Source organism: Myotis daubentonii, chromosome 9 (genome assembly GCF_963259705.1).
Source record: "Myotis daubentonii chromosome 9, mMyoDau2.1, whole genome shotgun sequence".
Lineage (NCBI taxonomy): Eukaryota > Metazoa > Chordata > Mammalia > Chiroptera > Vespertilionidae > Myotis > Myotis daubentonii.
In genome coordinates, this window is record NC_081848.1 from 79,737,259 (window position 1) to 79,763,751 (window position 26,493).

At 63.5% G+C, this 26,493-nt stretch overlaps 4 protein-coding genes across 7 annotated transcripts; 2 read left to right on the forward strand and 2 right to left on the reverse strand.

Moving 5' to 3' along the window:
- Window positions 1-27: 27 nt before the first annotated feature.
- CORO1B (coronin 1B) lies at window positions 28-5,296 on the forward strand. Its single transcript, XM_059709912.1, has 11 exons — window positions 28-130; window positions 800-1,002; window positions 1,366-1,488; window positions 1,594-1,723; window positions 1,878-2,059; window positions 2,147-2,266; window positions 2,972-3,076; window positions 3,151-3,296; window positions 3,505-3,562; window positions 4,364-4,642; window positions 4,810-5,296. Exons 2-11 carry the CDS (start codon window positions 802-804, stop codon window positions 4,933-4,935), a joined length of 1,470 nt encoding a protein of 489 aa, XP_059565895.1. The 5' UTR covers window positions 28-130; window positions 800-801; the 3' UTR covers window positions 4,936-5,296.
- Window positions 5,297-5,449: 153 nt separating this feature from the next.
- On the forward strand, window positions 5,450-7,677 carry PTPRCAP (protein tyrosine phosphatase receptor type C associated protein). The gene is made up of 2 exons (XM_059709915.1): window positions 5,450-5,734; window positions 6,824-7,677. Exons 1-2 carry the CDS (start codon window positions 5,732-5,734, stop codon window positions 7,448-7,450), a joined length of 630 nt encoding a protein of 209 aa, XP_059565898.1. The 5' UTR covers window positions 5,450-5,731; the 3' UTR covers window positions 7,451-7,677.
- Window positions 7,678-7,788: 111 nt separating this feature from the next.
- Window positions 7,789-14,068, reverse strand: RPS6KB2 (ribosomal protein S6 kinase B2). 2 transcript variants are annotated; one of them, XM_059709914.1, is made up of 15 exons: window positions 13,924-14,068; window positions 13,544-13,584; window positions 13,332-13,452; window positions 13,001-13,069; window positions 11,574-11,721; window positions 10,434-10,491; window positions 10,234-10,334; window positions 10,040-10,130; window positions 9,866-9,956; window positions 9,645-9,752; window positions 9,035-9,097; window positions 8,859-8,936; window positions 8,663-8,767; window positions 8,456-8,568; window positions 7,789-8,178 (listed from the first exon to the last, which is right to left on the reverse strand). In XM_059709914.1, exons 1-15 carry the CDS (start codon window positions 14,005-14,007, stop codon window positions 7,992-7,994), a joined length of 1,458 nt encoding a protein of 485 aa, XP_059565897.1. In that variant the 5' UTR covers window positions 14,008-14,068; the 3' UTR covers window positions 7,789-7,991. The 2 variants fall into 2 exon arrangements, with proteins under 2 accessions (XP_059565897.1, XP_059565896.1); XM_059709913.1 differs by having other exon boundaries at window positions 7,790-8,178; window positions 8,663-8,770.
- A 301-nt stretch (window positions 14,069-14,369) lies between these two features.
- On the reverse strand, window positions 14,370-24,708 carry CARNS1 (carnosine synthase 1). 3 transcript variants are annotated; one of them, XM_059709908.1, is made up of 11 exons: window positions 24,616-24,686; window positions 24,157-24,185; window positions 22,661-22,934; window positions 21,844-21,933; window positions 21,117-21,604; window positions 20,730-20,904; window positions 20,555-20,640; window positions 19,335-19,566; window positions 18,946-19,229; window positions 16,484-17,434; window positions 14,370-14,666 (listed from the first exon to the last, which is right to left on the reverse strand). In XM_059709908.1, the coding sequence occupies exons 2-11, from the start codon at window positions 24,157-24,159 to the stop codon at window positions 14,655-14,657; spliced, it is 2,595 nt and encodes an 864-aa protein (XP_059565891.1). In that variant the 5' UTR covers window positions 24,160-24,185; window positions 24,616-24,686; the 3' UTR covers window positions 14,370-14,654. The 3 variants fall into 3 exon arrangements, with proteins under 3 accessions (XP_059565891.1, XP_059565894.1, XP_059565892.1); XM_059709911.1 differs by lacking the exon at window positions 14,370-14,666 and having other exon boundaries at window positions 14,820-17,434; window positions 24,616-24,708; XM_059709909.1 differs by lacking the exons at window positions 14,370-14,666; window positions 22,661-22,934 and having other exon boundaries at window positions 14,820-17,434; window positions 24,616-24,681.
- Window positions 24,709-26,493: the final 1,785 nt, after the last annotated feature.

A 26,493-nucleotide genomic window follows, 5' to 3' on the forward strand; every position in this document is an offset into this window, starting at 1 on the left:
CCCGCCCCGCGCCCCGCCCCGCCCCGCCCGCGCCCCTCTCCTCGGTCACTTCCTGATTCCCGCTTCCTGCTTCCCAGAGGCTGGGATCCGGAGCCGCCCGAGGCCGGTGCTGCAGTCCCAGGCGCCCCCGGTGAGCGCGGAGGCCGGGGCTGGGGGCGCAGGCGGGGGGCGGCGGAGCTGCGGGGGCGGGGCCGCGGGGGCCCGGGTGGGAGGTCGCGAGTCCGAGGAGCCCTTCCTCTCCGCGGAGCCCCACCCTCGGCCCCGCTCCCCTGGGCCACCCGCCCTCCGCTCCCGCCGGGGTCCCTGGCAGTCGGGCCCCCGGTTGACCTCGGCCCCGCTCCGCGGCGGCTCAGGGATGCTCTGCGGCGGCCCGCCCCCCGCCCCGTCCTGCCAGGCCCCCGCGCCGGCCGGGGGCTCCCGGCGCATTCCTGCGGGCCCCGCACGTTCCCGGGACGCGGCCCCCTGCCCGCCCCCTCCTCACCAGCGCCCACATCCCCGCGAAGGCCCCTGCGGGGAGTTGCCTGGGACCCACGGAGGGAGCAGCTGAGCGCGCGCTGGCGTTGGCCCTCCGCCCTGCCCCCCCACACGCACCGGGGCCGGGGGGGCCCAGGGAAGGGGCCTCCGGGGCTCACAGCGCCCCCTGCCCCGGGGGCAGGCAGCCGGGGTCTGCACCCGTGGCCCCATCCTGTAGGGGAAACCGAGCCAGGCGGGTGGTGATGACCAGGCCCCAGCAGCACCCCCTGCGAGGCGGGGGGCCGTTGCGCTGGGCGGCAGCTGACCAGGCCTCTGCCCCCCGCAGACATGTCCTTCCGAAAGGTGGTTCGGCAGAGCAAATTCCGGCATGTGTTCGGGCAGCCGGTCAAGAATGACCAGTGTTATGAAGACATTCGAGTGTCCCGCGTCACCTGGGACAGCACCTTCTGCGCCGTCAACCCCAAGTTCCTGGCGGTGATTGTGGAGGCCAGCGGCGGGGGCGCCTTCCTGGTGCTCCCCCTAAGCAAGGTGGGGCCCCTGAGGGCTGGGGGAAGTGCTGGAGGTGGCTTGGCCACTCCTCCCAGACCCATGTCCACATCCCATATCTTGCCCTTCCCCGCACTGCCGGGAAGGTGTCATAATCCACTTTTTCCCCAGAAGGAGAAAGTCTTTTATGGCTCCTGAGTCAGGGTCAGAGGCAACCATTTCCTGCTCACCTGGTGGTGCCCGCGAGGCAGAGGTGGGCCTGGAGGAGCAGTCACATCTGGCCACCTGTGGGCCAGGCCTGGTGCATCCTTCCTACTCCCCGGAGGGGAAGACCGAGGCTCTGGGCGAGATGGAGCTTGGGAGCCTCTTTCCCTCCCTGACGGTCCGGTCCTCTCATGCCCGCAGACGGGCCGCATTGACAAGGCCTACCCGACCGTGTGTGGGCACACGGGACCTGTCCTGGACATCGACTGGTGTCCCCACAACGACGAAGTCATTGCCAGTGGCTCCGAGGACTGCACGGTCATGGTGAGGTGTGGGGCTGTGGTGGGCCCAGGGTCGCGGGGGTGGTTCGAGGCTGCTGGAAGCGTGGCCAAGCGCAGGCCGTAGCTGGCAGCCTCACCCCTCCCACAGGTGTGGCAGATCCCAGAGAACGGGCTGGTCTCGCCGCTGACAGAGCCGGTGGTGGTGCTGGAGGGGCACACCAAGCGCGTGGGCATCGTTACCTGGCACCCGACGGCCCGCAACGTGCTGCTCAGCGCAGGTCCGCACCACCCCACCCCGCCCTCGCCGCCACCTCCTGCACCGCTCGAACCTCCCACACCTCCTCCCAGGCCCGTCTGAGAGATGCGAAAGCGGAGGCCCCCCGTAGGGTGCTCCACGCGGGCCTGGGAGGCTGACGTCCCCCCACCTGGCAGGCTGTGACAATGTGGTGCTCATCTGGAACGTGGGCACGGCGGAGGAGCTGTACCGCCTGGACAGCCTGCACCCCGACCTCATCTACAACGTCAGCTGGAACCACAACGGCAGCCTCTTCTGCTCCGCCTGCAAGGACAAGAGCGTGCGCATCATCGACCCCCGCCGGGGCACCTTGGTGGCGGTATGCTGTCCCGGAGGGCGAGGGGGGCAGCGAACAGGCCGAGGGGCACTATTCCGGCGTCGCACTGACCACCATGCCCCCCACCAGGAGCGGGAGAAGGCTCACGAAGGGGCTCGGCCCATGCGGGCCATCTTTCTGGCTGACGGCAAGGTGTTCACCACAGGCTTCAGCCGCATGAGCGAGCGGCAGCTGGCGCTCTGGGACCCGGTGAGTGGCCCTGGCTGGCCTGAGGTGGCCTAGGTGGCCGGCTTGAGACTCGGCGCCGTCCCCCCACCCCACCCCGGGCGAGGAGTGCGGGAGTCACCCTGGAGAGACCGGTGTTCCCAGGTTCTCCCCAGCACCTGAGGCTCCCGGGACCCGGAGCCCTGCCAGCCTCTCCCGTTCCTGCCCGGGCTCTCCGGCCTCCCCTGTGCCTCCAGCTGCCTCCGAGTCTCTGTCCACATTGTTCTCACCAACTGGAGGGTCTTTCCCTCCTTTGCTTGCCTGCCCCGACCCAGCTGCCCTTGGAGACCCAGTGCAGAGGCCCCTCCTCCAGGAAGCCTCCCAGCCCTTCCTCTGAAGTGCTCTGTCCACAGCTGTACTTCTGGATCCTGATCTCCAGGGGCCCCTGAGACAGGCTGATGCTTCCTGGCACCCCCAGCTCCCACGTGGTGGGGATTGTCAGCACTTGCTCAGCAGCCTGGGAGTTGTCTGACGGCCTGGCGTAGGCCAGGGAAGTGGGACCCTGGGAGCAGAGGGGAGCCAGGAGGGCTTGGTGGGGCACACTAGTAGGTGAAGGCTTAGAGGTAGGAGAGAACCTACCGGCCTGGGATGTGAGGCTGGCTGGGGCCGTCCCGATGGAGTGTTGGGACATCGAGGGGAGAGGGGAGTGTGGCCTGGCCTGGCCTGACTGCACCCTACCCCACATGCCAGGCAAACCTCGAAGAACCCATGGCGCTGCAGGAGCTGGACTCAAGCAACGGGGCCCTGCTGCCCTTCTATGACCCTGACACCAGTGTGGTCTACGTGTGCGGCAAGGTGAGGCTGGGCAGGTCTGGTGGACAGGGAAGAGGGATGCCCAAGCACTGAGACCTGTCCCGCCCACCCCACAGGGCGACTCCAGCATCCGGTACTTTGAGATCACAGACGAGTCCCCCTACATCCATTTCCTGAACACGTTCACCAGCAAAGAGCCCCAGAGGGGCATGGGCAGCATGCCCAAGCGGGGCCTGGAGGTCAGCAAGTGTGAGATCGCCCGGTAAGAGGGGCCACCTAGGCAGCTGGCTTTGGGGGTGGGGGGTGGCCCAGGGGCAGGGTTGAGAGGTCAAATTATAGAAGACTGCTTAGGAGGCCCCGGGGTCAGGGGTCAGTCTTGGAGGGGCTAGGTGAGGACTGGAAGTGGGGAGTAGAGGGAGCCAGGAGAGCTGATAGGGGTTCCATGGCTACTCCCTCCCTCCCTTTTCCAGGTTCTATAAACTGCATGAGCGCAAGTGTGAGCCCATTGTCATGACTGTGCCAAGAAAGGTGAGGCCACCCAGTTCCCCTATCCTACCCGACAGTGTGTGAGCACCCACTCCCTTCTCCAGCAGACAGGCCATGTGGGGTGAGGCCTGTGAATGAGACATGGCTGGGTGTGGGTGCAGTCAGTGGGCTGGACAAACACCAGGGTGTCCCCAGGTTTGGGGCTGTACTGGGTAGGGGACAAGCCGAGATAAGGGTGAGAGCCAAGGCCCTGCTCTGGATGAGCCACAGGAGACAGCCAGGAGGGCTTCTCGTCGGAGGCCGGCTGGCAGTGTGGCTGGGGCAGGGCCCTCCAGTGGTGGGCAGTCGGCCAGGCACAGGGCACAGAGCTGGGAATGGAGAGGGGCAGGGAGTCTGGCTGCAGCGGAGGCCCCATGAGGAGGGGATCAGGCCACATGTGGCTGGGTCTCAGATGCTCGGCCAAGAGCTTTGGACGGGTTTCCTCCTTCTCCAGCCAGCATTTGCCGAGTGACCATTCAGTGCCAGGCACGTCCCAGGGAGCCGAGCTGTGAACCAGACTGACAGGGCTGTCCCAGGCGCTCACAGTCCCTGGGCACCGCCATGACGCCCGGAATCTCTCCAAGCCCTGCTTCGGAAGGAGCAGTTGGCGGTGTCCAGGAGGGAAGTAAAGGGACAGACTGAGCTTAGACAGGTGGTGACTCGGGGCCAGGCCACTGGGGAATGGGTTGACAGGATGCAGGCCTGGAGGCCAGGAGAGTGATGAGGTGGCCACCTAGAGTCCAGACAAAAGGATGCTGATGGTGGGCCCCCAGCTGATCCCGACCTCCCTCACCCCCTGCCCAGTCGGACCTCTTCCAGGATGATCTGTACCCCGACACGGCAGGGCCCGAGGCGGCCCTGGAGGCGGAGGAGTGGGTGAGCGGGCGGGACGCAGACCCCATCCTCATCTCCCTGCGGGAGGCTTACGTGCCCAGCAAGCATCGGGACCTGAAGGTCAGCCGGCGCAACGTGTTATCTGACAGCCGGCCTGCCGCGGCCCCTGGCTCCACTCGCCCAGGGGCGTCCACACCTGCAGCCTCCACCAATACAGCCGCCCCCAGCAGCAGCCTCGCCGGAGCTGGGGTACGTGCTGGTGGTCTGGGTGGTGCTGGGAAGCCCCGTGTGCTGTGTGTGCCTGAGCCATTTGCTGTTTCTGAGCCCCAGGCCCCTCCTTGCCTGGTAGTTGATTTAGGGAGGGCTACAGCTCTGTGACCCCTGACCGCCCCCCCCCCCCCCCCATATCCCTGCAGGAGGCTGGTAAGCTGGAGGAGGTGATGCAGGAGCTGCGGGCACTCAGAGCACTGGTCAAGGAGCAAGGGGAGCGGATTGGCCGCCTGGAGGAGCAGCTGGGTCGCATGGAGAATGGGGACGCATAGGACCACAGGCCACAGGCCCAACGGATGCCATTCCCACCTCACCTCCTCCTCCTCCTCTACCCCCTCCTCACTCAGCCTCTGCTATCAGGTCACACTGCTGGCTGGCTGTCCCCTGTCCCCTGCCCCCTGCTGAGGGTCTCTGGGGCAGGTTCAAGGGCCAGTCCACACCCTGACCCATCCTGTGGCCCAGGATGGAGCTGCCTGGCTTTTGTCATTGTTACTGTGGAGGATTTTTGTACCAACACAAGCTTATATTCTGAGGGACCATCTCCCCACTCCTGCCCATTCCCCGCTCCCTCCTTGGAGGAGTAGGAGGGATGGGCTCTATATTTTCATTCCAAATAAAATTCTCTTTCTAAAAGCCAGGTTTGCCATTCTGCTGCAGGTGGGGCTGGGAAAAGAAAAGGGGACAGTTGAGGCTGCAGGAATCATCAGCTTGAGAAAGGTCTGGGGGTCACGAGCGTCCCCCACCGTCAGCTTCCCTGAATTCTTCCCTGAAGACAGGCAAAAGACCGTGGGAACCTTCAGGGCCACATCCTGCCGAGCTGGCTGCCCCTTCCTCTTCTTGGAGGCCTGGTCACAGGCTCCATAGCACAGCCTGGCCCAGCGAGAGGCCTGCGAGGGTCAGGGTGGTCCCAAGAGGCTCAAGGGGCCTATGGCAGAGCGGGCTGGGTGGGGTATCGTGGGCAGGAAGCGGAAGCGTCAACCCCTAGCTGCAGTTGAGCGCGAGCTCACTTCTCACTCGGTACTGTTGGAGCTAGAGGTGGGCACCCAGCGCTGAGAAGCCTGCGGACCCATGGTGAGCGTTGGAGCCCGCTGGGGTCCTTGGGTGGGGGTGACAGGAGGTCAGAGGGAGTTAAGGAAGGACTCCCTCTAAGGGGCTAAAAGCAACCCGTCCCGGCAGAGGACAGAACAGACCCAGGACAGGTGTGGGGCAGAAGCTGGGCCTTTCTCTCCCTTCACCTCAGGGCTGGGCCTCCCTGGGACTCAGGTTGTGACACAGACCTGCTTAAAGACCCCCGGAGAGACCCTCCCCTGCTCTGCTGGTGAGCCTGCCTGGGAGGGAGTCTTGGTTGAACCTCTGCACCCCTCCCCCAACACCCCCACCTGCCCTGTTCCAACCGCAGGCTTCCTCTGGCAGCTTTACCCGCCTCCCCCAGCCTCTGAGGTCCCCAGGGACAGAGTTAAACTGAACGGAAATGCAGCTGGGGCAGTAGCAGAGCTGGGGGAAGAGGAGTCTCGGGGACCCCCTTCCTGGGACCTGGCCAAGTGGACAGTGAACAGTTGCCCTGGGACTGGTTCCTCCATCCCAGGCCTCGGGAAAAGCCAGCCCCAGCACCAACCTTGCAGGCTCCCGCCGTGCCCACCCTGCCTGCCCTGGCAGTGTTTGAGTCAACCATTTATCGAGCACCTACTATGTGCCAGGAATTTTTTAGGTGCTTGAGCCAGAAAGATCCCCGTCTTGCTGCAGTTAATTCTGGTGGGCGGAAGATAGCCCTAATAAACGAGTAGCATTCCTATTGGGCCAGGAGTGGGGTGGTAGTGGAGCTGGGCTGGGCTGCAGGGATGAGGTCAGGGTGGTGATCCAGGTCAGGTTAGGCCTCACGGAGGTTCTCGGAGCTAAGGTGAGAGGCGAGCCATGTGGCTGGCAGGAAGGGGAGGAGGGACGGGACATTCCCAGCAGAGCCCTCCCTCTGAGCCCCCACAGCAGCAGCTTGGAAGGTGCAGTGGGAGGAAGGTGGACAGGTCTCAGGGCAAGAACTTTGTTGACAAGCAAGGACTTGGGCTTTTCTGTTCAACTGTCCCCATTTTGCCCAAAAGGCAACCCCGGACCCAGTCACCCAGCCTGCCCGTGGCCTGGGGATGAGCCCTGCCTGTCTCCCCACAGGACCTGCCCTGTGCCCTCGGGCTTGGGACGCTGCTGGCCCTGCCAGGGGTCCTGGGCTCCGGCGGCGCCAAGGACACGGAGGGCTCCAGCTCTGTCACGGTGGTGCTGCTGCTGCTGCTGCTGCTGCTCCTGCTCGCCACTGGCCTGGCCCTGGCCTGGTGCCGCCTCAGCCGGGACTCCGGCGGCTACTACCACCCGGCCCGCCTGGGGGCCGCGCTGTGGGGCCGCGCCTGCCGCCTGCTCTGGGCCAGCCCACCGGGCCGCTGGCTCCGGGCCCGGGCGGAGCTGGAGTCACCAAATGAGGACCCCGAGCGGCAGGAGGAGGAGCAGGACGAGGAAGACTACAGCCTTGGTGGCGGTCCCCAGAAGGCCGAGCCCCAGGAAGAGGAGCGGCGGTGTGGAGAGCAGCACGGCCCACAGCACGGCCCAGAGCCCGCACAGGAAGCACGCGACGGTGACGCCGGCGACACTGAAGGGGGCCTGAGCCTCGGCTCCAAGGAGCTGCGAGGCTCAGCAGGCAGCTCTGAGGCCCTGCTGAGCGACCTGCACGCCTTTGCTGGCAGCGCCGCCTGGGACGACAGTGCTGGGGCAGCTGGGGGCAAGGGCCTCCATGTCACCGCCCTGTAGGGGCCAGCCCTGGGGCCACATCCCTGTCGCTGCGCCTCTGCTTCCCAGCTGCCAGGACAGGAGTCTGCCTGCCCTGGACCCCACTGTCACATCCACAGGGAGAGCCTCAGACGGTCACTCGCCCCTCAGTCTTGTCCCCAAGGCCATGCATCTCTGCCCCCTCCGAGAAGGGCACTCATTCCCTGGGGCATTGAGCAGCCCTCTGAAATAAAACCCTCCAGCCCTGTATTCTGTGGTCCTGTAGTGCCCCTTCTGCCCGAGCAGAAGCTCCTCTGGCACGACCTTGCCCACTCCTACCCCCAGACGGCCAAAGAAAGAGCCAGGTTGGTGCCAAGATCTGATCCTTTATTCTGCAAGCACACAGCTCAGCGGCGGGAGGCCCTCCCCCGCAGCCAGCCCCCACTCATGATTCGGGGGCGTGGCCGCTCCCAACAGAGACACACTCTCACACACACTCACTCCTGGACCCCAGTGTCCCCTGCGGTCCTTCTTGGCCTGCAGGCAGGAGCCTCAGCAGCTGGCTTCATCCCTGCCCATCCTCCTAGTGCCCAGGGTGCCCACGGCCCCTCTTGGACTTCTTTTTCCCTGAGGGGGGTCGGATGGGGAGGGGGACAGTGCTCGAGGGTGGTGGTGGCGGTGCTGGCAAGAGAGGAGGTAGAGGGGGCTCCATGGGCTCTGGTGGGCCGGGGCTGGGCCGGAACCCCTCAAAGGGTGAGAACTTCAGGGGGCTGCAGGGGAAACCAAGGCAGAGTCAGCGCCTCCTGGCACCAGGGCAGGAGGGCCGACTTCCCCACCTGCCTGGGTACATAGGCTATGAGGGCAAGTGCCCACCCAGGCAGCCCCTGCCACCAGGCAGCCCCTGCCACCAGGCATCCCCGAGGTGGATGGGAACTGAGGCTGATGCTGGCTAAGAGCCTCAGCCGGGGCCGCCCTGGGCTTGACGGCAGAGCCATAGCTCAAACCGGCCTCCTGGCCCAGCCCTAGGCTCCCCTCTGCTCCGAGTACCTGATGGGGGTCCGGGGGCTGCTGTTGAGGCGCCTGGGGGAGCGCCGCTTGGGCTGGAAGGAGAAGCCCTCCTTGATGCTGTCCAGGACGGAGGGCGCCACGTACGTGAAGCCCTGGGGGCAGAGGCAGGGCAGGTGATGCTCAGCAGCCATGCTCCTCAGCCCATCCCGCCCGCGTCCCCGAGCGTGCCGGCCGCCCAGACCGTACCAGGAAGGCCTGGTTGGCGCTCTCACTGAGGGCCGTGTCGTCCGGACTGTCCACTGGCGTCTGCCGCGTGAAGTGGGTGTCAAACTGGCTCACGTCCTCTTCCGACTGCTGTGGGCAGACCCGAGTTGGGAGGGGTCAAGGGGCGGCCAAAATGGGGTCCTCCACCCACCCCTAGGCCCATGGGACCACCACTCACCAGACAGGGCCTGATAGGGGGGTCCACACGGCGCGCCAGGAGATCATCCCAATTAATGTGCCGGAAAAAGGGGTGCCTCTGTGGGTAGAGCGCCCCCAACATGCCAACAGTTCACCCCCCTTGGCGCCCTCAGTAACTCTGCCCTCCAGCACCCCCCATGGTGGTCCCAGGCCCACCTGGACTTCAGCAGCGTCCCCGGGGCCACCCCCGATCCGCTGGCTGGGATTCCGCTTCAGAAACTAAAGGACAGGACAGAGGGTGGGGTCTGGGACAGAGGTGGTGCTCGGGGGTCCCCGTGTCCCCAGGAGCTGGCTGGGGAGCGGATGGGGGGTGGAGAGGAGGGAGAAGTGGGAGGAGGAGGCCTCTGGAGTGTGGTCTCTACCTACTGATGCTCAGACTTCCAAGGTTTGGTCCAATGTCCCCTTCTCTACGAAGCCTTTACAAAGGCCCACGGCTGCTGGCATCACCCCAGGGTGCTTTAGTGGGGACCCAACTCCAAATCTGCATGAGGGCCTGCCGTGCCCTGGCTGCCTTTTCTGTGGAAGGGTGGCTAGCTCATCACGAACACTTTGCAAGTTAGGACCAGGGACTTGGGGTCGGCAGCTGCTCTGCGTCAGAGCTAAGCCCCGAGCTCAATGTCTGGAACTGCAAAGTGGGGCTCCTCCATCCCAGGGGCCCCCTGCACAGGCTGGAGTGCTCTGGCGCCCCACGACCCAGAGGCACTCAGGAACCCACGCAGGGCCTGGGCAATCAGCCGGGCTGGACCAAGGGCAGGAGGGAGCCCACCTTTTTGACGAGGTCCCGGGCATCCGGGGTGAGGTAAGGGGGCAGCGCCAGTTTCCCTTTGATGATCTTGTCCATGGTTTTCTTCCGATTCTCTGCAGTGAAGGGTGGCTGAGGGGAGGAGGGTGAGAGAAGCCTTGTGGGCCTCCCTCGGGCCCTGCCCTGCCCGGCAGAGGGACCTCCTCCTGCCCTCACCCTGGCCCTCCCCAGGAGGCTGGACTTGCCGATCCAGTGAGCATGTCGTACATCAGGGCGCCCAGGCTCCACCAGTCCACCGCCCGGTTGTGGCCGCTGCGCACCAGAATCTCAGGGGCCCTGGAAGTCGGGTAGAACCATCAGCTGCGCCAGGCCCTTCCTGGCTGTCCTCCCGACCCTGGGCCTTGCCAGCTGCCCCTTACATGTACTCAATGGTGCCACAGAAGGTGTGGGTGACGACACCCTCATGAATGGACTCCTTGCAGAGTCCGAAGTCCGTCAGTTTGATGTGGCCTGAGGAGGAGTGTTGGAGGAGTGGTCAGGGCCCAGGCCACCCCACGGGCTCCTCAGCCCTCCCCGCAGGTTCTGACCAGTAGATACGACTGCACATGCGCACCCTGGCTGTTCAGCATGATGTTCTCGGGTTTGAGGTCCCGGTAGATGATGCCTTGGGAGTGGAGGTGGCCCAGGGCCAGTGTGATCTCTGCCAGGTAGAAACTGCAGAGACGGGGCAGGGAGAGGGCAAGAGTGACGTGGGGAAGGCAGGCCCCCGGGATCCCTGGAGCCCCGGGGAGAGAGGTGGGAAGTAGCACCCACCAGGCCGTGTCTTCCAGGAAGATGCCCTCTCGCTCCAAGTGTGTGAAGAGCTCGCCGCCTGCGACACAAACACGTCAGCAGCCGTGTGCTGGGACCCAGCTCCCTTGTTCTCCGAGCCTTGGATTCCTCTTGGGGGAGTGGGGCTCATGATCCCGCCCTACCTGCCTCACAGAGCTGCCGTGGGGGTTCAATTCAATTCAGCAAACATCTACCGACGCCTACTCGGTGCCTGGCCCTGTGCTGGGTGAAGCTGGGGACAGAGATAAAGAGACCCAGCCATTGCCCTCAGGATGCTCAGTCTAACGGGAGAAGACATGCCAGACGGAGGCGGCAGCTCTGAGAGCTTGACCCCAAACACCTCACAGAGGAGAAAAGGACAGAATTAATCCCAAGGTGCGGGGACAGGAAGGCGTGGCAGCCGTGGCAGCCGTGGGACTTAAAGGGGATGCTGAGATGGCGCTCAGGACTGGAGCTCACGGGCTCGTTGGTGCAGATGGGGTAGGGGAAAAGCAGGCCTGGACCGCTCCATGGCGAACAGGAGGCCCCCAGGAGAGGCCAGGCCAAGGAGGTCAGGCTGTATCCGGGCAGTTACAGGGAGCCATGAACTCTGAGGAGTGTTGGGAACAATGCCAGGCTGTGAGGCGACGACCTGGGAGTTAATGGAGGAGACACTAGGAGAGGCTGAGCCGGTGTTAGGACAGCTGCGCCCTCCCGCTGCCCCTGGAAGAGCGGAGAGGATGGAGTCATGGCAGAGAATGACCTAACTGGCTCTGGGACCTGACGGGATGCAGGTAGATGATGCCTGGGGAGTGGAGGTGGCCCAGGAGGAAGGAACAGGACATGAGGGGACAGTGGAAATGGATAAAACAGCCCTCGAGACTTCTAAACAAACCCCCACATTCCCATCCACCCCCAACACAGGCGAGGGACACAATAGGCATCAGATAGGTGTTTGCTGAATGAACGAACAGATGAATGAATGAACGAATGAACGAATAAAGGGATGGACAGAGACTGACAGATGGGTGTGGGGGCCCCCGAGCTGTTCTACACACATCTCTCCAGGCTTCCCTCAGACCCCCAGAGCTTCCTGTGCTGGTTCCGTGGCCCTGCCCATGCCCTCGCCAGGCCCCCTCATACCACTGAGGCACTCGAGGATGAGGTAGAGTTTGCCACCAGTCTGGAAGGCATAGGCCAGCTCCACAATGAAGGGGTGCTTCACTGACTCCAGAATGTTTCGTTCAGCCCGGGTGTGCGCCGTGTCCTTGGCGTTGCGCACAATCTTGGCCTGGAGAGGCAGGGATCGGTTAGAAGGTGGGTACCGGGGTCTCCTTCCGTCCCTCCAGCCATTATCCTCCAGCCACCCTCTCTCAACCTCTAGCAGTTTTCGCAGCCTCAGCACTACCGACGCCTTGGTACACGGCAGGATATTTAGCAGTGTCCCGGGTCTCTACCCAGTGGGTAACATTAGCACCCTCTCTAGTCACGATTCCAAAATGTACCCAGGCATTGCCAAAAGTCCGCTGGGGGCAAGGCTGCCCATGGTCGAGAATTACTGCCAAAACAATACCCAGTCATGAGCTACACACCGACATTTCAGTCAACAACGAAGCACATCCATGACGCCGGTCCCACAAAGTCTAATGAAGCTAAGAATTTCTGTCTCCTAGTGATGAGGTGAAGTCCTAACGCAACCCAGTTCTCGAATGTTGGTGGCATTGCTGGTGTAAACAGACCCACTGGGCTGCCAATTATATAAAAGTATAGCACTGCCCTGGCTGGTTTGGCCTGTTGGTTAGAGCACCGACCCGAGGACTGAAGGGTCATGGGTTCAATTCCCAGTCACGGGCACGTGCCTCGGTTGCAGGCTCAATTCCTGGACCTGGCTGGGGCAGGTACAGAAGGCAACCAATCTATGCATCTCTCTCACATCGATGTTTCTCTCTCTCTCTCTCCCTCCCTCCCTCTTGCACTCTGTCTAAAAATCAATGGAGAAATACCCTCTGGTGAGGATTTAAAAAAATATGGTATCCACAATTATGTAGAGTACATATTTGCAAACAATAAATGACTATGTTACTGACTCATGTATGTGCTATACTATACTTTTTCTCTCTATTTTTGAGTGTGCTCTTTCTACTTATAAATACAACAGTCTGCCCTGCTTCACCGCAGCAGCCTCATACATCTCGTTTACAGCAGCTTTGGATTGCATCACTTTCTCGTGTTTGATCTAATCTTGCGCTGCTGTGTGCAGTGATGTGCTGGACAGGCTGGTAGTCCAGGAGCAGCAGGCTCTGCCCTATTGTCTGGTGTGCAGTAGGTGAGACCATCCAGGCTTGTGTAAGTGCACATTGTGATGTTCGGAAACAATGGGATTGCCTAACAGTGCGTTGCTCAGAGTGTATGCCCTCATTACGTGGGGCATGACTGTGATCACAATTGACAACAGACCAGCAGAGGCCCAAGAACAGGGCTGTCTCCTCCACCATGCTCCCTGCCGTCTCCCCAAAACCTAGTGTAGCACGTCGGGAATGGCCGATTTGTTGGCTGGACGAATAACGCACCTTCCTCAGGACCTTCATGGCATATATTTTGCCCAAGTTGGTGCCCTGCACCTTTCGCACCTGGAACACCTGTAGGGCAGGGAAGACAGGATCAACTTCCCTCTCTACACCCTATCTTCAGAAGGCCCCACCCCACCCTGAAGCACTGGGACCTCGAGGCTGATGCCACCTAAGGGTGGGGCCGTAAAGATGTCAACTGCGATTCTAAAAGGATTTGCCCTTCCACCCTTTACGTTTCTGCCTCTGGGTTCTGTGGGAGGCTCCGGGTGGACAAGCCTCGTTTGTTGGAACCCCTGGCGGTGAAGCCTGTGCGGGAGGAGGGCGCCAGTACCTTGCCGTAGCCCCCCTTGCCCAGCACACGCAGCAGCTCAAAGCAGTGGGGCCCAATGCGCTCGGGGCCGGGGTTCACACTGGTCTCCGTCAGCTCCACCTCCTCATACTGCCCCGCGGGCCTGTGGACACAGGAGGGCGATGGGGGCAAGGCTCCCTCCTCCCCAGGTTCCCTCCCCCACTCCCGCCTCCCCCCGCACGACCCTCACTCACTCCAGGGCAGCCGTCCTCAGGTCGGCGAGGGGACACGCGTCCTGTGGGGGACCGAGGGGTCAGAGGCCAAGGAGGTGCAGGACCGCTCCCGCACGAGCTGGGCTGCTCGGCCCAGGAGAGGAAGGGGCGCGAATGGGAGCTGGCAGGGGACGGGCAGGACTGGGAGGAGAGGACGAGAGCAGAAAAGGAAGGATCGGGGGTAGGGCCTGGAAGGCAGGTCGGGGTGGCGGTGGGGAAGGAGCTGAATAGGGGCCGGGATCTGAGAAAGATCGGGGTCTGCAGGAGCGGGGTCCACTCTGATGGGGGGCGCCGAGGCGATCCCAACGGCTGGGTGATGGGATCGGCTCTGGGATCCAGCCGCGCCCGGGAGGACCACTCACCGCAGGGCTGAACTCTGGCTCGCCCTCGCCCTCGCCCTCGCTGCCTTCCTCCGTCTCCAGGTCCAGGTCAAATACGGCCGCCATGGCGGCGCCGGCCCCGCGGGACCCTCGGCGCTTAGCAGCGGCTCAGTGACTGACAGCCCGGCCGGGCCTCAACGTCATCTCTCCGCGACGTCGACGGCGGCCGGCCGCGCGCACCGATAACGCAAGCACATCTCCCTCCCGGGAGCCGGCCGCTTGGCCCTAGCGAGGAGGAAATATGGCGTCCGCCGCAAGGCCTCTCGGGAGTTGTAGTTCAGATGACCAGGACGCCCAAACCAGCGGCACCCTCTGTCGAAAGAAACCTTCAATCTTCCCAGCACAGCTCTCCGGGAGAGGCACCGGCCCGGGGCGGCCTCGGAGGCGCCCGTCTTGGCTCTTAGAGAGTTTGAATGGGGCAGAGCCGGACGCGCGACAGGTTTGAGTGTAAATGCAATTCCCAGCCCTGCTGAGCCTTTCGCTGCCAGGCTGACCCGGTGGCGATTGGCCAGGCCACGTCTCCCATCTGTTCGCCCCTGAAAGGGAGGCGGCTGCATCAGTGTCTCCCTAACGTGCCTCCGTACCTCCGTGTTCTGTCTCCGTGCCTCCGGGTTCCAGGACCCTGCAGGTCAGAGCATTTACTCGGTGACTGCTCCGTGCCCAACTGACCACCAGGCTTTGTTGCCAGGTTCCTGCCAGAAAGGACTTGTGTCTCATTCATCCACCTGCAAATATAGGCTTGTGTTGGAATTTGCTCCGCTGCCAATTGAAGCACACTTTGTAATCCGGCTACCTGATACGGAATAGGCACTTAATAAAACTTTGTTAAAAGAAAGAATGGATGAATGAATGAACGAACGAACACACCAAACCTGGTCTTTGACTTTAGATTTGGGCATGCATTCTTATTGGATGGGGCTCTGTGGGGGTGAACTGGACCGGATGAGGCCTGGGTGAGTAGATATAAACTCAGATATACAGATCTCAGGGGTCTCCGTGCTGGAGTAGGGTCATCTGGTGGGATGTGACCCTGTGGGTGTAATTCCACCCTAAGGAGGCCCTCAGGTTTGGGCACTGGTGTGGATTCTCCTGGCAGGCTCCCACAAAGGTCAGCCCAACAGCCTGGCCAGTGAGGCGGTTGTCCTTAGCTCCAGATGTTACAGGTATCCCCTAGGCACCCCTCACTTCACCCTTCCCCACAGAGCTGAGCCTGAGAGATGTTGTCCAAGTCGCAAGAACCTATCGCAGACCCTGGACCTTTAAGTAGTCCTTAGCCTTTATTTGGAGAGGGATGCTTCTGGAGCTGTCCATTGCGCCATGCTGAGCACACAGGAGCTCTGAAAGCAGTCTCCCCTGAATTCAGGAGTGAGACGCTCCTCTGCCAGTGCTAGTTAGGTGTACCAGAGGCCAAAGCACCTAAGCTTGGGGACGATACATGATGCATGAGGGGCTGTTCACGTGTGTCAGGGCCACATATGAGGGCAGGGAGGTTAGCAAGGCCTAGAAGCCGAGTGGGCGTGTAAGACAGTAAGAGCAGGAGCCTGGACCCTACACCTTGTCCCTCGACATTCCACCCACTGTGATGTGACCTTCAGGCAATGGTTTTTCCTCTTGGAGCCTCTTTCCTCATCTAACGGGTCAGTCATGTCTACATGGGGGGGAGATGGTAACCGCTGACCTCCGGCCACCTGCTTCTACTGCTCAGGTCAAATGAGGCAGGTGCAGCCTTGCCAGGGTTGTCAGCAGGCTCTACAACTGTCCTGGAATTTGTTAAATGCGAGGGTGAGAGTGAGAGGACAGGGCGTTTAGTCTCAGGTTTTCTCGGGATTTGTCCAAGGCCAGGGCCTGCCAGGTTCTCTCCTCCTGTTGATGGCAGGGAGAGAGAGATGCTTGGAGGGGTGGCAGGATGGGCTAGGTTTGGGCACACTCCCACCTCCCTGGAGGTGGTACGCGCGCGCGTGCGCAGCTGTTGTCCCTTCTCCATGGCAAGAGTCCTGGGGTAGCTGTGGACTGGGCTGGGGCCTTTGGGAGGGAAAGAGGGCCCAGTGGCCCCCCGGTTGCTATCTTTTATGGCCCTTCATCCCAGGAGGCCTTGGTGTCAAAATGGCCCTGCCGCTCCGGAACGGACCTGAGGCCTAGGAGTGGGCCAGGCCAGGGCTGGGACAGGGCGATGGGTGGAGAGGCAGGGAGAGTGTCAGGAAGCCGAAGGCAGCACCGCACCCCTCCAGCACTCTGGCCCTGCCCCCTGACACCAGTGCTATTTGAAGTGGGACAGGAAGTGGGCAACGGGGTAGTGGGGCCCATCGAGGCCCAGGCCCTGGCAGAGTCCCAGCAGGCGGAGGCGGGCCTCGGCCGGGCTGGGCCCAGCACAGGCCACGCTGCAGTAGGGCTCCTCATACTCGCCAGGCACCTGGGCCTCCTCTAAAGACGTAAACTGACTGAAGCGCAGCAGGCCCCGGTCGTGAAGAGCCTGCAGGGCCTCTTGGCTGGCAGTGGAGCGCAGCACCTGCAGGTGCTGGGACACTAGGCCAGTGACACCCACCAGGTAGCCAGTGGCTCGTGGGTGAGGGGGCACGGCAGGCCGCAGGCCGCAGGCCGCCATCGCAGCAGCCAGCAGCAGGTCCACGCCGTAGAGCTCCAGGATCCAGTCTCGGAGGTAGAAGCCGCCCATGCGGGGGTTGATCTCAATGAGCCGAGGCCCAGCCCCCGTCAGCTTGAGCTCGACATTGAAAACCCCATCCAGCAGCCCGCAGCCCAGGCAACAGCGGAAGGCCGCCTGCACCAGCTGCGCCTCCTGCTCGGGAGCCAGCCCGGTGGGCATGCAGGCCGCCGTCTCGGTGAAGCCAGGCAGCCGCGTGGGGCCATTGTCAGAGACAAAGGCAGCCAGCAGTTCCCCACGGAACAGCACGAGGTCCACATCGTGCTCCGTGCCCTCGACGAACTCCATCAGCAGCATGGAGTTGCCCCAGCCCAGCCCAATGCCAGGGTGATCGGCCTCACCCTGCAGGTCGTGGGCGATGCGTGAAAAGTGCTGGTGGCACTGCCGTGCATCCTCCACCAGCCGCACGCCCACTGCGCCCGCTCCAAACTCCAGCTTCATGACCCCTGGCAGGGGCACCTGGCAGACAGCCCTCTCCACGTCAGCCTCACTCTCCAGGGGGCAGCAAGGCACAGCATGGAGGGAGGGCGAAGGCCAGGGCGGGCCTTGGCGTCGCAGCAGGTGCAGTTGGGTGCGGCTCTTCTGCTTGGCCAGGCGCATGGCAGCCGGGGGGCTGCAGGGCAGACCCAGCTCCTGGCAGAGCAAGGCTGTGAGCACCAGGCAGTCGTCCCAGTAGGAGAAGCAGCCATCTAGCTGCAGGCCACGTGCCCGCACCAGCTCCGCCAGCAGCCGTGCATTCTCCTCGTCCCTCCGGTGCTCCGTCACATCAAAGTGGATGAAGGTCTGCACCAGCTGGGAGGCGAAGTGGTTGGGGTCTGACTCCACCAGGTGCAGCTGCAGAAACCACAGGAGGGCAACACACTCAGGTCAGCCCGTGCTGGCCGCTGAGGAGACAGAATGGAGCCCAGAAGGTGGTCCTGGCCCTCAGGGGAGAAGGGTGTACCAACATTAGGTGCTCAAGAAATATTCGTTGATGACTGAGTAGGTGGGAGGTGCAGAGGTGGGGCATGTAACCCAGCCTGGAGGGGAGAGGAAGCACCCTAGAAGAGGCAGTGCTTAAGCTGGGAGCCGGATAAGAGCCAGCCAGAGGCAAGAAGGCTGCAGGAGGGAGAGGGCAGAGGGGTGGGGTGCGAGGGCAAGTGTGCGCATTCCCACGGGCAGCCTCACTCGGCCAGGATTTGTTGGGAAACCACCAGGTCTGGGGCTCGGGACAGGTGGTCCGGTGTCTTTGGGGCATTATGCTCTTGGCCGTCATTTATCCAGTGTGTTCTGACACTGGGAGGTACGCACAGAAGAACCCCGTGGGGCCCCACACCTCCAAAGCTCACTGCCCGCTGAGGGGGCAGACAAAGCAGCTGGTACCCAGGGCAGAGCAGCCCCTGCAGAGGGCAGGGAGGGTGGCTGTCTGCACTGCAGCATGTGAGGAGTGAAGAGGCATTCCGGGTGACTGTGTGTGCAAGGCAGGGAACATGGAGGCACAGGGACAGCTGGGGGGGGGGGGAGCAGTGCACTGTGGGAGAGGGGAGAGGAGGCCACGGTGTAGCTGGGGACCAGGAAGAGCCTAGATATTTGGCCTCCGTTTTTTATCTGCTCAGTGGGGATAAGAATGCCTATGCTGCCTGCACGGCTCCAGATTCTGTAACGAGGCCACTTCTGTGAACCTGACTCGGATCTGTAAGCTGCTCCCAGCACCCTCCTGGTGGTGCCCTCGGGATTCAATCTCAAAGGAAGCGCCTGCCCTTTCTACAGGATGGGTGCAGGCTCCTCGGTCCGGCATTCACAGCCCGGCGCTGGCACGAACCCTGAGTGCGGGCCCCGCGCCTCCAGCCTGTCCACCCTGGGCTCCGCGTAGAACTGAGGGACAGCGCCTGGCCCAGGGCGGCTCAGTGGTTGAGCATCGCCCGATGAAACAGGGGGTCGCGGTTTGATTCCCGCTCAGGGCACATGCCGGGCTTGCGGCCCGGTCCCCAGTTGGGGGCGAGCAGGAGGCAGCCCATCAATGATTCTCTCATCATTGATGTTTCTCTCTCTCTTTCTCTCTCTCTCTCTCTCCTTCCCTCGCTCCCTCCCTCCCTCCCTCTCCCTTCCGCTCTGAAATCAATAAAAAATAAAAATAAAAAAACTGCGGGCTGCAGGGACAGAACTGGGCTAGACTTCCTGGGCCAGGCGGCTGGCTCGGCCCTAGGACTGGGGACCAGCGCCCCAGGGAGATCGCCGGGCGCAGACCCCACCCCTGAGGCTGCCCCGCCCCCAGACCCGCCCCCCCACCCCCGCTTCGGGCCCCGCCTCCACCACGCAGACCCCGGGCTGAGCCCGGCTCCGCCCCGCGCCCACGCGCCGCCCACCTTGAGCCCGTAGTCGCGCGCCGCCTCCCACACGAACTTCTTGCTGACGCTGCCCCCGCCGACCACCAGCAGCTGCTTGCCCGCCATCAGGCAGCGCGCCGAGCGCCGCAGCATGGTCTCCACCAGCGGTGCGGCCGCCGCCGCCTCCTGGGTCGCGGGCCCCGAGCGCGGGGCAGCCCAGAGCCCCTCGAGCGCACCGCACGCCTCCAGGCACAGGCCGCCGTTCAGCTCCAGAGCCACCGGGGTCAGCGCGCCACCCGCCACCGTCAGCGCGAAGTCCACGCCTGGGCCGGCGCGGGGCGCGGGGCGCGGGGTCAGCGCGGGCCGCCCCGGGCCCGGCCCCTCCCCACCAGTGGCCCCCGCCCCCGGCCCGGGCCGCCGGCACTCACCGAGGAAGTCCGTGCGGGCCAGGCGCCCGCCGCGCTGCTCAGCGCTCACACCGGCTTCCAGGGCCAGCACAGCGGCCAGCGCAGCCTCGGCGGCCGTCTTGACGCTCCGCCGCACGCCCGCCACCTGAGCCGCCTCTCCCAGGCCGCACTGGGCCAGCGCCGCCTCCAGCGGACGCGGCAAAGAGTTCTGGTGCCGTAGAGGCCGGTCCCCCCGGCCCACCGCGCACACCACCTGGGCGGGCTGTGGCTCAGGGGACTGGCCCAGGAGGAGTCCTCCCACGACACCCTCCCCCACCCCCGTGCACGCTGCCCCCTGTGCCAAGATCCAGGCCAGACCCCTCGGGACATCCAAGAAGCCCAGTTCTCCGAAGTGACTTACATTGCACAAACCACCTCCACAGCCACTGCCCACCTGGTCCCTAGACCCCTGGGGGACTCCACCCAGGTTTCGATCCCAGCTGGGGTCTCTGCTCCCTGAGGCCTCCAAGCATAAAGGCGCCTAGCTCCTGCAGCCCCCGCACCTGTGCCACCCTGGTGTGCCCCAGCCCAGCAACTCCTTGAGGACAGGACTGAGCCTTTCCCTCCCAGCTTGGCCCAGAGCTGTACACCCAGGAGTGTCCCCAAGCCTTCCTGAGCTCCCAGCTTGGAGGCCCCACCTAAGGGCTCCAGGCTCTGGAGGTTTGTCAGGGACCGGGGTGGGCCTCTTCTGTGGGCAAGAGCTCCTTGGGAAGAGGACGCAGCCCCAATCATGGGGATCAGTCACGGCTCCTGATGTGGGAGGGGCGCAGGAAGGGTTGGAGGGGCATGAAAAGGGCCAGACCCAGGAGTCCTCCCAGAGGCAACCACGATCCCCCTCAGTGATGTTGTCCTCTTGCCCTGGCAGGTGTGGCTCAGTTGGTTGGAGCGTTGTCTCAAACACCAAAAGGTGGTGGGTTTAATTCCCGGTCAGGGCACATATCCAGGTGGTGGATTTGATTCCCCAGTTGGGGTGCATGCAGGAGGCAACTGATTGATGTTTCCTCTCTCTCACATGGATGTTTCTCTCTTCCTTCCTCTCTCTCTAATATCAATAAAAACATTAAAATGTTATAAAAATAAACATCTATAAAAAAATTTTTTTTAAAGATTTTGTCCTCTCTGCCCAGGGGCCCTCATCAGCTCAGTGGGGCTGGACTGGGGTGTGGCAGCAGGGTCATGACCTAAAACTGGGCCACCCTCACCTTGCTCAACAGGGGCCTGTCACCCTGTGTCCGACACACCACAGCACAGATCCGCAAAGCCAGCTCCGGCCCTGGCGGGGGATTTCCTGGGGGGAGACGGTGAGGCCTGAGCCCAGCACAGCAGCCAGGAGACCGAGCCGAGCTCCCACCCCTGGCCGGCTCAGGTGGCTCTCACCTGGGGAGGGCAGCCGGGCAGGTGGGCACACAGCCTCCACCAGGACACTCTCCTCCTCCTCCAGTTTCTCCAGCAATGCCACCACCGTGTCGGCCACGGTGCCCACCTCTGCTCGTGGGTGCAGACGTAGTGCCTGCCGCCCCCGCCAGCGCCAGCTGCTGAGTTTGATGGCCACCTGCAACCACGGAAAGGGGAGGGGCTTGCTCACCACCCCCGTGCCTGCGGGATGAGGCGTCACACCGGAGGACGAGAGGGCAGGGGGTGGCCGCAGAGATGGGGCGGCAACAGGACACTAAGGTGGGGGTAACTTCCCAGCAGGACTTGGTGACCATCCATGGGTCCCATCCTGTGGCATCTACACAGACCTCCAGGGCAGGAGCCTGTTACCTGCAGGGCATCACCCAGGGCCTCCGAGTGCAGAAAGGCCCCTACTTCCTCCTTGACCAGTGTCTCCTGGCCCTCTTTGCCACTCAGCTCCACCAGCCGGAGTCCCGGGCCGCCATCCCCTCCCTGGAGCAGTGTGGGCGGCTTGTAGGTGAAAGCCAGGGTCGCTGGCACAGCCACGCCGCCTCGCTGGGCCAGCAAATGCCTGGTCAGCAGCCGGTCCTCCAGCAGCCGGGCCAGCTCCGCCGAGGCTCCGGTGGGGCAGGTGAGGTCGCGAGCGAGCTCAGCCGCTTCCCGCCCCTGGCCAGGCCCCGGTCCCAGGCCCACCAAGAAGTAGGTGGCTTGGCGCTGGGGGACAAAGTCATCCAGGAAGGTCAGGCCCCCCGGGTGGAAGCTCACGGCCTTGGAAACCAGCAGGGCCGCCTCTCCTGGCCGCCCCGGTGCCGGCACCTTTGTCAGCCATGCAGGGGACAGGCAAAGCAGCATGTTTCCTGTGGGCAGACGGGGGAGAGTCGCTGGCCAGGGAAGGCTTCCTGTCCCATGCCCTCCTCCTCCAGCCCGGGCAGTGGGGGCAGCTGCTCCCAGAACCCACCCCCGCTCTGAGCATGGCAGCTGGCACCCCGGAATGCTGGCAGCTGCCAGGGTTGGCGGGTATTTTGGGATGTGGCTGGGCCAGGGCAGGGCTGCCCTTTCTGTAGGAGGGGGTGGGGGAACTTGGGTGCACACTCACCGGGACTCTGGACCCCACCCTCCAGCAGCACAGACAGAAAGGTGCTGGGGGATCCCAGAATGCACAAGGTCACCTCTGCCCCAGGGCGGCCTCGAGGGAAGAGAACAGGCCAAGCTCACCAGGGGCTCCCTGCTTTCCTCCCTGCCCACCTCTCCTGACCCCATGGCCCTTCTGGGTATAGATGAGAGCAGTTAAAGGGACAGAGGGGAGCTAGAGAGGGAAGAGGAAGCGCTTTCCCCCCCTCCCCTCCTCCCCGGGAGGCTAGCTCCCTTCTCTCTGCAGCTGGTCTCGAAGGTGCTGGAGGTGGCGTGACCAGAGACCTTGGTTCTAGCCTGAGCTCCGCCACTGACTTTCCTGGGACCCGTGGCCCCTGTGCAGTGGGAGGAGGAGCCTCTGCACCTCGTTTTCCAGTCTGTACAACGCAGCCGAGGCTGATTCTTCCTGTATTTTAGAGCTTTGGGGGCCACTGATACGTAAAATAGGTAAAGCAGGCAAGGAGGCTGGGGTCCCATCTGCCAGCTGCCTCTACTGCAGCTCCCAAGACAAGACACTTCTCTGGAAGCCGGGGCTCCACAGACCATGGGCTGCAAACTCCGGGGCTGGACCTTCTGGGGGTGGAGGGAAGCCTAGGTCTCTGACGTGACCGGTGCCAGAGGCCCGTGGAAACAATGCCCGCCTGCCTGCCCGAAATTGGCCCGGGCTTCAGAGCTAGTCACAGGCTGGGGGAAGGGACTGACCTTGACAGGGAGGGAAGCAGGCTGGGCTGCGGGCACCTCCCTCACCCCAGGGGTTCCCCCTCCGCGGAGCCCTTGGGCACCTGTGCGGGGCACCTGGCTGCGGTCCTGGGTCTCCGGAAGGCCAGCTTGCTGCAGGCAGCTCTGCAGGAGGCTGTAGTAGTAGGCAGTCCGGCCCCGAGCCTCTGCCCCTTCGGGGGAGGCCTTGCAGTCCAGGCCCACGTCGAGGCGCCAGGAGCCAGGGAAGTAGTCTGGGGCTGGCAGGCCCGAGCCTCCTCCCCAGGGGCCCTCCTTGTCTTCCAGGCCCTTGGAGCCCAGGGGGCAGTCCCACTGGGGACCCAGCTGATCTGAGGAGAGCTGGGGGGCAGGGGGCGAAAGTGGTGGGTGTTGGGCAGGGTGAGCGCAAGGAGGGAAGCATTAAGTCATTCAGGAGTGACTTAACCTTGGGTTACATTCAGGGCAGACCCCGCCCCAAGAACCAGGGGAGGCTGAGGTTGGTTTGGGGAATGAAGACCAGGAATGTGTAGGTGGGAATGCTTTGCAGACTGTACCTGCAGTGCCCTCAGGCGGGGAGCGGGGGAGGGTGCTGCTGGCTGGACCTCACTTCCCCCACCCCCGCCAGGTTTGCCCTAGCTTGGTTCGCAGGGCCAGAGGTTTTAGTCTGTTTTGTTCTTCATCGCAGCCCTGGCACTGAAACAGTGCCTGACACGCTGGCTGCTCAGTGAATGTTTGTTGACAGGACAAGTGAGCAGAATAACCCAGCATCATTCTTGGCTGCTGGTGTCTCTCTGGCCTCCGTGACCCGTCCACCTGCATGGAGCTCTGCTGAGACCTGGATCTATAGGTGAATCGGTTCCTTCCCGTCCCCAGGGTCGGACTTCCTGTAAGCCCCCCCCCCCCCCCTAGGCTGGGGATGGGTAGGGGAGAGGCGGATGCCCTTCCTTTCAGCTCTGAGCAATGGAAATGCTGCTTTGGGTGGAATCTTACATCCTTGACTCCCACCTGGGGCTGCTCAGAGGCTTAGAGCGCACACAGTGGGCCTCTCCTCCAGGGGACCAGCTGGCCACCTGGGACAAGTCATGAGATTTCTTTGGACCTGTGGGTGTTACGTGCCTGTCCTGTCCCACCCTTGGGTGCTGATGAACCTTGGACCAAAAGCATCACCTCGGTGACCGGGGGGACAGTGTGCTGCAGGCGGCCAGGAGGGCAGAGGTCTGGGTCCCAGCTCACCAGTCAGTGCCAAACTCTGAGCCTCATGCCCTCCCCTAGAAGGCGAACTCCCTGAGAGCCCAGACGGGGTTCGTTGTCACATCCCCCCAAACCTAGAATGGTGCGGGTGCCTGGAGGTGCTCCATAAATGTTGCAGAATGAATGGATGCCAAGGGAGACCAACAGTGCCCACCTGCCAGGCTGATGGGAGAGAAGAGCCCTGACCCGCAGGAGCTGCTTGTCCGGTGACACAGGACGGGGCCAGGGGGCATGTGCTGGCGAGGGGCTGGGCTTCTGGGGAGAAGCTGCCCTCTGGGCCCTCTGTCTGGGGGGGCCTTGGGCATTGGGGGAGGGACCCGAGGGGACTCACCATCTTGCAGGTGGAGAGAGGCTGAGAGCCTGGCGGCAGAGACAGAAGGAAGAGAGACCGGAGAGGGAGTCAGGGCCGCCCGCCCGTGTCCTCCCCACAGCCCAGCCCCTAACACTCAGGGGGCGGAGAGGTGGACAGCGCAGCCGGAGGTGCCCGAGCCTGCCCCCCCCCCGCCCACCCCCACCCCCACCCCCACCCCCAGGAGGCGGAGGGATTTTGCCGCCCTGACCCAGGGACCCTGCGCGGGAGCTCACACATCACCCCGGGGCGTGTGAGCTCCTGCCCGCAGCCCTGGGGGCCAGGCACTCAGCCAGTCCCTTGGGGGCGCGCTGTTCCTCGCGCCGCAGCCCCTGCCCCTGCCCCTGCCCCTGCCCCTGCCCCTGCCCCTGCCCCCGCTCCTGCCCCTGCCCCGTAGCGCTCCTCCTTGGCTTTCCCGGGCGAGGGCAGGAGCCGGGATACCTGGTGGGTGGCAGCGGCTCGGCGGGACTCGGCGGGACTCGAGGACCAGATGGGGCTCGGCCAGGGCACGTTGGCGAAGCGCGGGGCTGAGGCAGCAGCGCTTTATATAGCAGCGCCCGGGGCATGCCCAGTGCTGGGAGGGGCGGCGCGGGCCCGAGGCCACCGCCCGCGGGAGGCCGGCCCAGACTGCCACCCGCCCGTCGGGAAGGTCGGTTGGGAAGTCTGGGGACGTCTTGGGTCCCTGGGATGGGAGGACACCCGGCCCGACCCGAAGGGGCAGGCGCCGGGAGGGCCAGGGAGAGACCGACGGAGGAGCGCACGGCATCCTCAGACAGAGAGCCAGGGGCCGGGGGCCGGACGCCAGAGCGGGCACCGACATAGGCTGTGGCGATGAGGACGGGGACACAGAGAGGACGGCCCCCAATGGAAGAGAAGGGTCGAGCAGAGGGGGAAAGGTGGGGGAGCCGAGCCACAGAGACCGGCACCAGGGCTGTCCCTGGGTGGTGTCCGCAGCCAGCAGCTGTCTGTCCGGCCGGGGGCACTCTGCCCTGTGGCCACAGGTCCCTGTGCATGGGCCCCTGCTCACAGGGGTAGTGACCACTCCGTAAGGCGTCCGCACAAGGGCAGTCCCAGTTCTGCCCTGCTGGGGGCCAGAGGGAAGGGGTGCCCAGGCTGGGGGAGTGCCCGTGAGTCTGAGCACCGGGAGAGGGTCATCTACAGGATCTGTCCTGCCCATCAATACCCAGGCCAGCTGGACACCCACAGCCTCCCCCAGACACACACCCTTACACCCAGGTGCGCCCACAGAAGCACACCCCAAGAGATCTGGCTCACAGCCACGCATTCACCCCCAGAAACACAGCCAGAGACTCGCCCTCTGCTCAAGTGTAAGTGTGTCATACCCCGTGGGTTCCAATCCTAGTTCCAGCGTGGGACCTGGGCACCTCCCCTTTCTGGTCGGAACCCCACTCACCTCCTGCCTAAGATGGGGCTAGTTCCCACCTCACTGGGCTGTTCAGGACTGGCCCGTGCCAGCACCCAGCACGTGTAGGCTAGGCTATTGCTACAATTCCTCACCTCACCCCCCAACCTCAGACCCTCTCCCTGGTGACCCCCTGGCTGTCCCCATGTGCCTCCTGGGCTGGGGAGAGTCCTGAGGGGCCCCTGGCACTTATTGGGACAGGGTTGGCGGTTTGGGGTCCTTTCTGCAAGTGTATACAGAGTCGCCGATGAGGACCCTTCTCTGTCTACCACTGGAGGGATGTGGAGGGGAGGAGTGACTTAAACAGGGTCCCCCAGCCCGGCCCACACCCGCCCCCCCCTCCACAGTAATCCAGGGCTGGCTGCTGGGGTCTCACAGGCTCCTGGAATGAGGTGCCATGGCAGCGGGAGTGGGGCGTGGAAGTCCTTGAAGAGCATGAGCTTGACACTTAACAAGTGTCGACAACCAAAAATTCAACTAAGTTTTAAAGATCTTACTGGCTTTATTCAATGGTTCATAAATTGGGCAGTAGCCGATCCAGCAGAGCCGAGGAGCTGCGCAAAAGCAAAGACTACGGGATCGTTTAAAGATAAAGAACAAGCCGGTCCTGGCAAGGAAGGACACTGTGTAAAAAAAAAAAAAGGAAGGACACAGTGTTGTGGGCCTGATTAGAATCTCGGGTGGACCCACCCGCTCGAGGGGGAGGGGCGGGGCTGGGGGAGGGGAGGCCTGGCCTGACCGGGTCCCAGCCTGCCTGAGGCCCAGTGTGTCCCAGCTTGGCCCAAATTACAGCTAATCGCCCCCCCCCCCCCAAATAAAAGACAGACAGACAGACTACGGGCAGAGGGGGTCTGAACGAGGAAGTTTTCTAGGCGAAAGAGCGGTTGGTTAGTGCA

What these genes read in the sequence shown, in the direction of transcription:
- RPS6KB2 (XM_059709913.1), bottom strand. Translation starts at nt 14,007, where the DNA reads ATGGCGGCCGTATTTGACCTGGACCTGGAGACGGAGGAAGGCAGCGAG. An exon ending in CATCCTCGAGTGCCTCAGTG is followed by an intron (nt 10,492 to 11,573) that starts GTATGAGGGGGC and finishes TTTGTGTCGCAG; the next exon opens with GCGGCGAGCTCTTCACACAC. An exon ending in TTCCTGGAAGACACGGCCTG is followed by an intron (nt 10,335 to 10,433) that starts GTGGGTGCTACT and finishes CCGTCTCTGCAG; the next exon opens with TTTCTACCTGGCAGAGATCA.
- CORO1B (XM_059709912.1), top strand. Translation starts at nt 802, where the DNA reads ATGTCCTTCCGAAAGGTGGTTCGGCAGAGCAAATTCCGGCATGTGTTC. An exon ending in CCGAGGACTGCACGGTCATG is followed by an intron (nt 1,489 to 1,593) that starts GTGAGGTGTGGG and finishes CCCCTCCCACAG; the next exon opens with GTGTGGCAGATCCCAGAGAA. An exon ending in TGGTCTACGTGTGCGGCAAG is followed by an intron (nt 3,077 to 3,150) that starts GTGAGGCTGGGC and finishes CCCACCCCACAG; the next exon opens with GGCGACTCCAGCATCCGGTA.
- CARNS1 (XM_059709911.1), bottom strand. An exon ending in CAGCCAGGTGCCCCGCACAG is followed by an intron (nt 21,934 to 22,660) that starts GTGCCCAAGGGC and finishes TCTTCCCTCGAG; the next exon opens with GCCGCCCTGGGGCAGAGGTG. An exon ending in CCCTGGGTGATGCCCTGCAG is followed by an intron (nt 20,905 to 21,116) that starts GTAACAGGCTCC and finishes CCGTGGTTGCAG; the next exon opens with GTGGCCATCAAACTCAGCAG.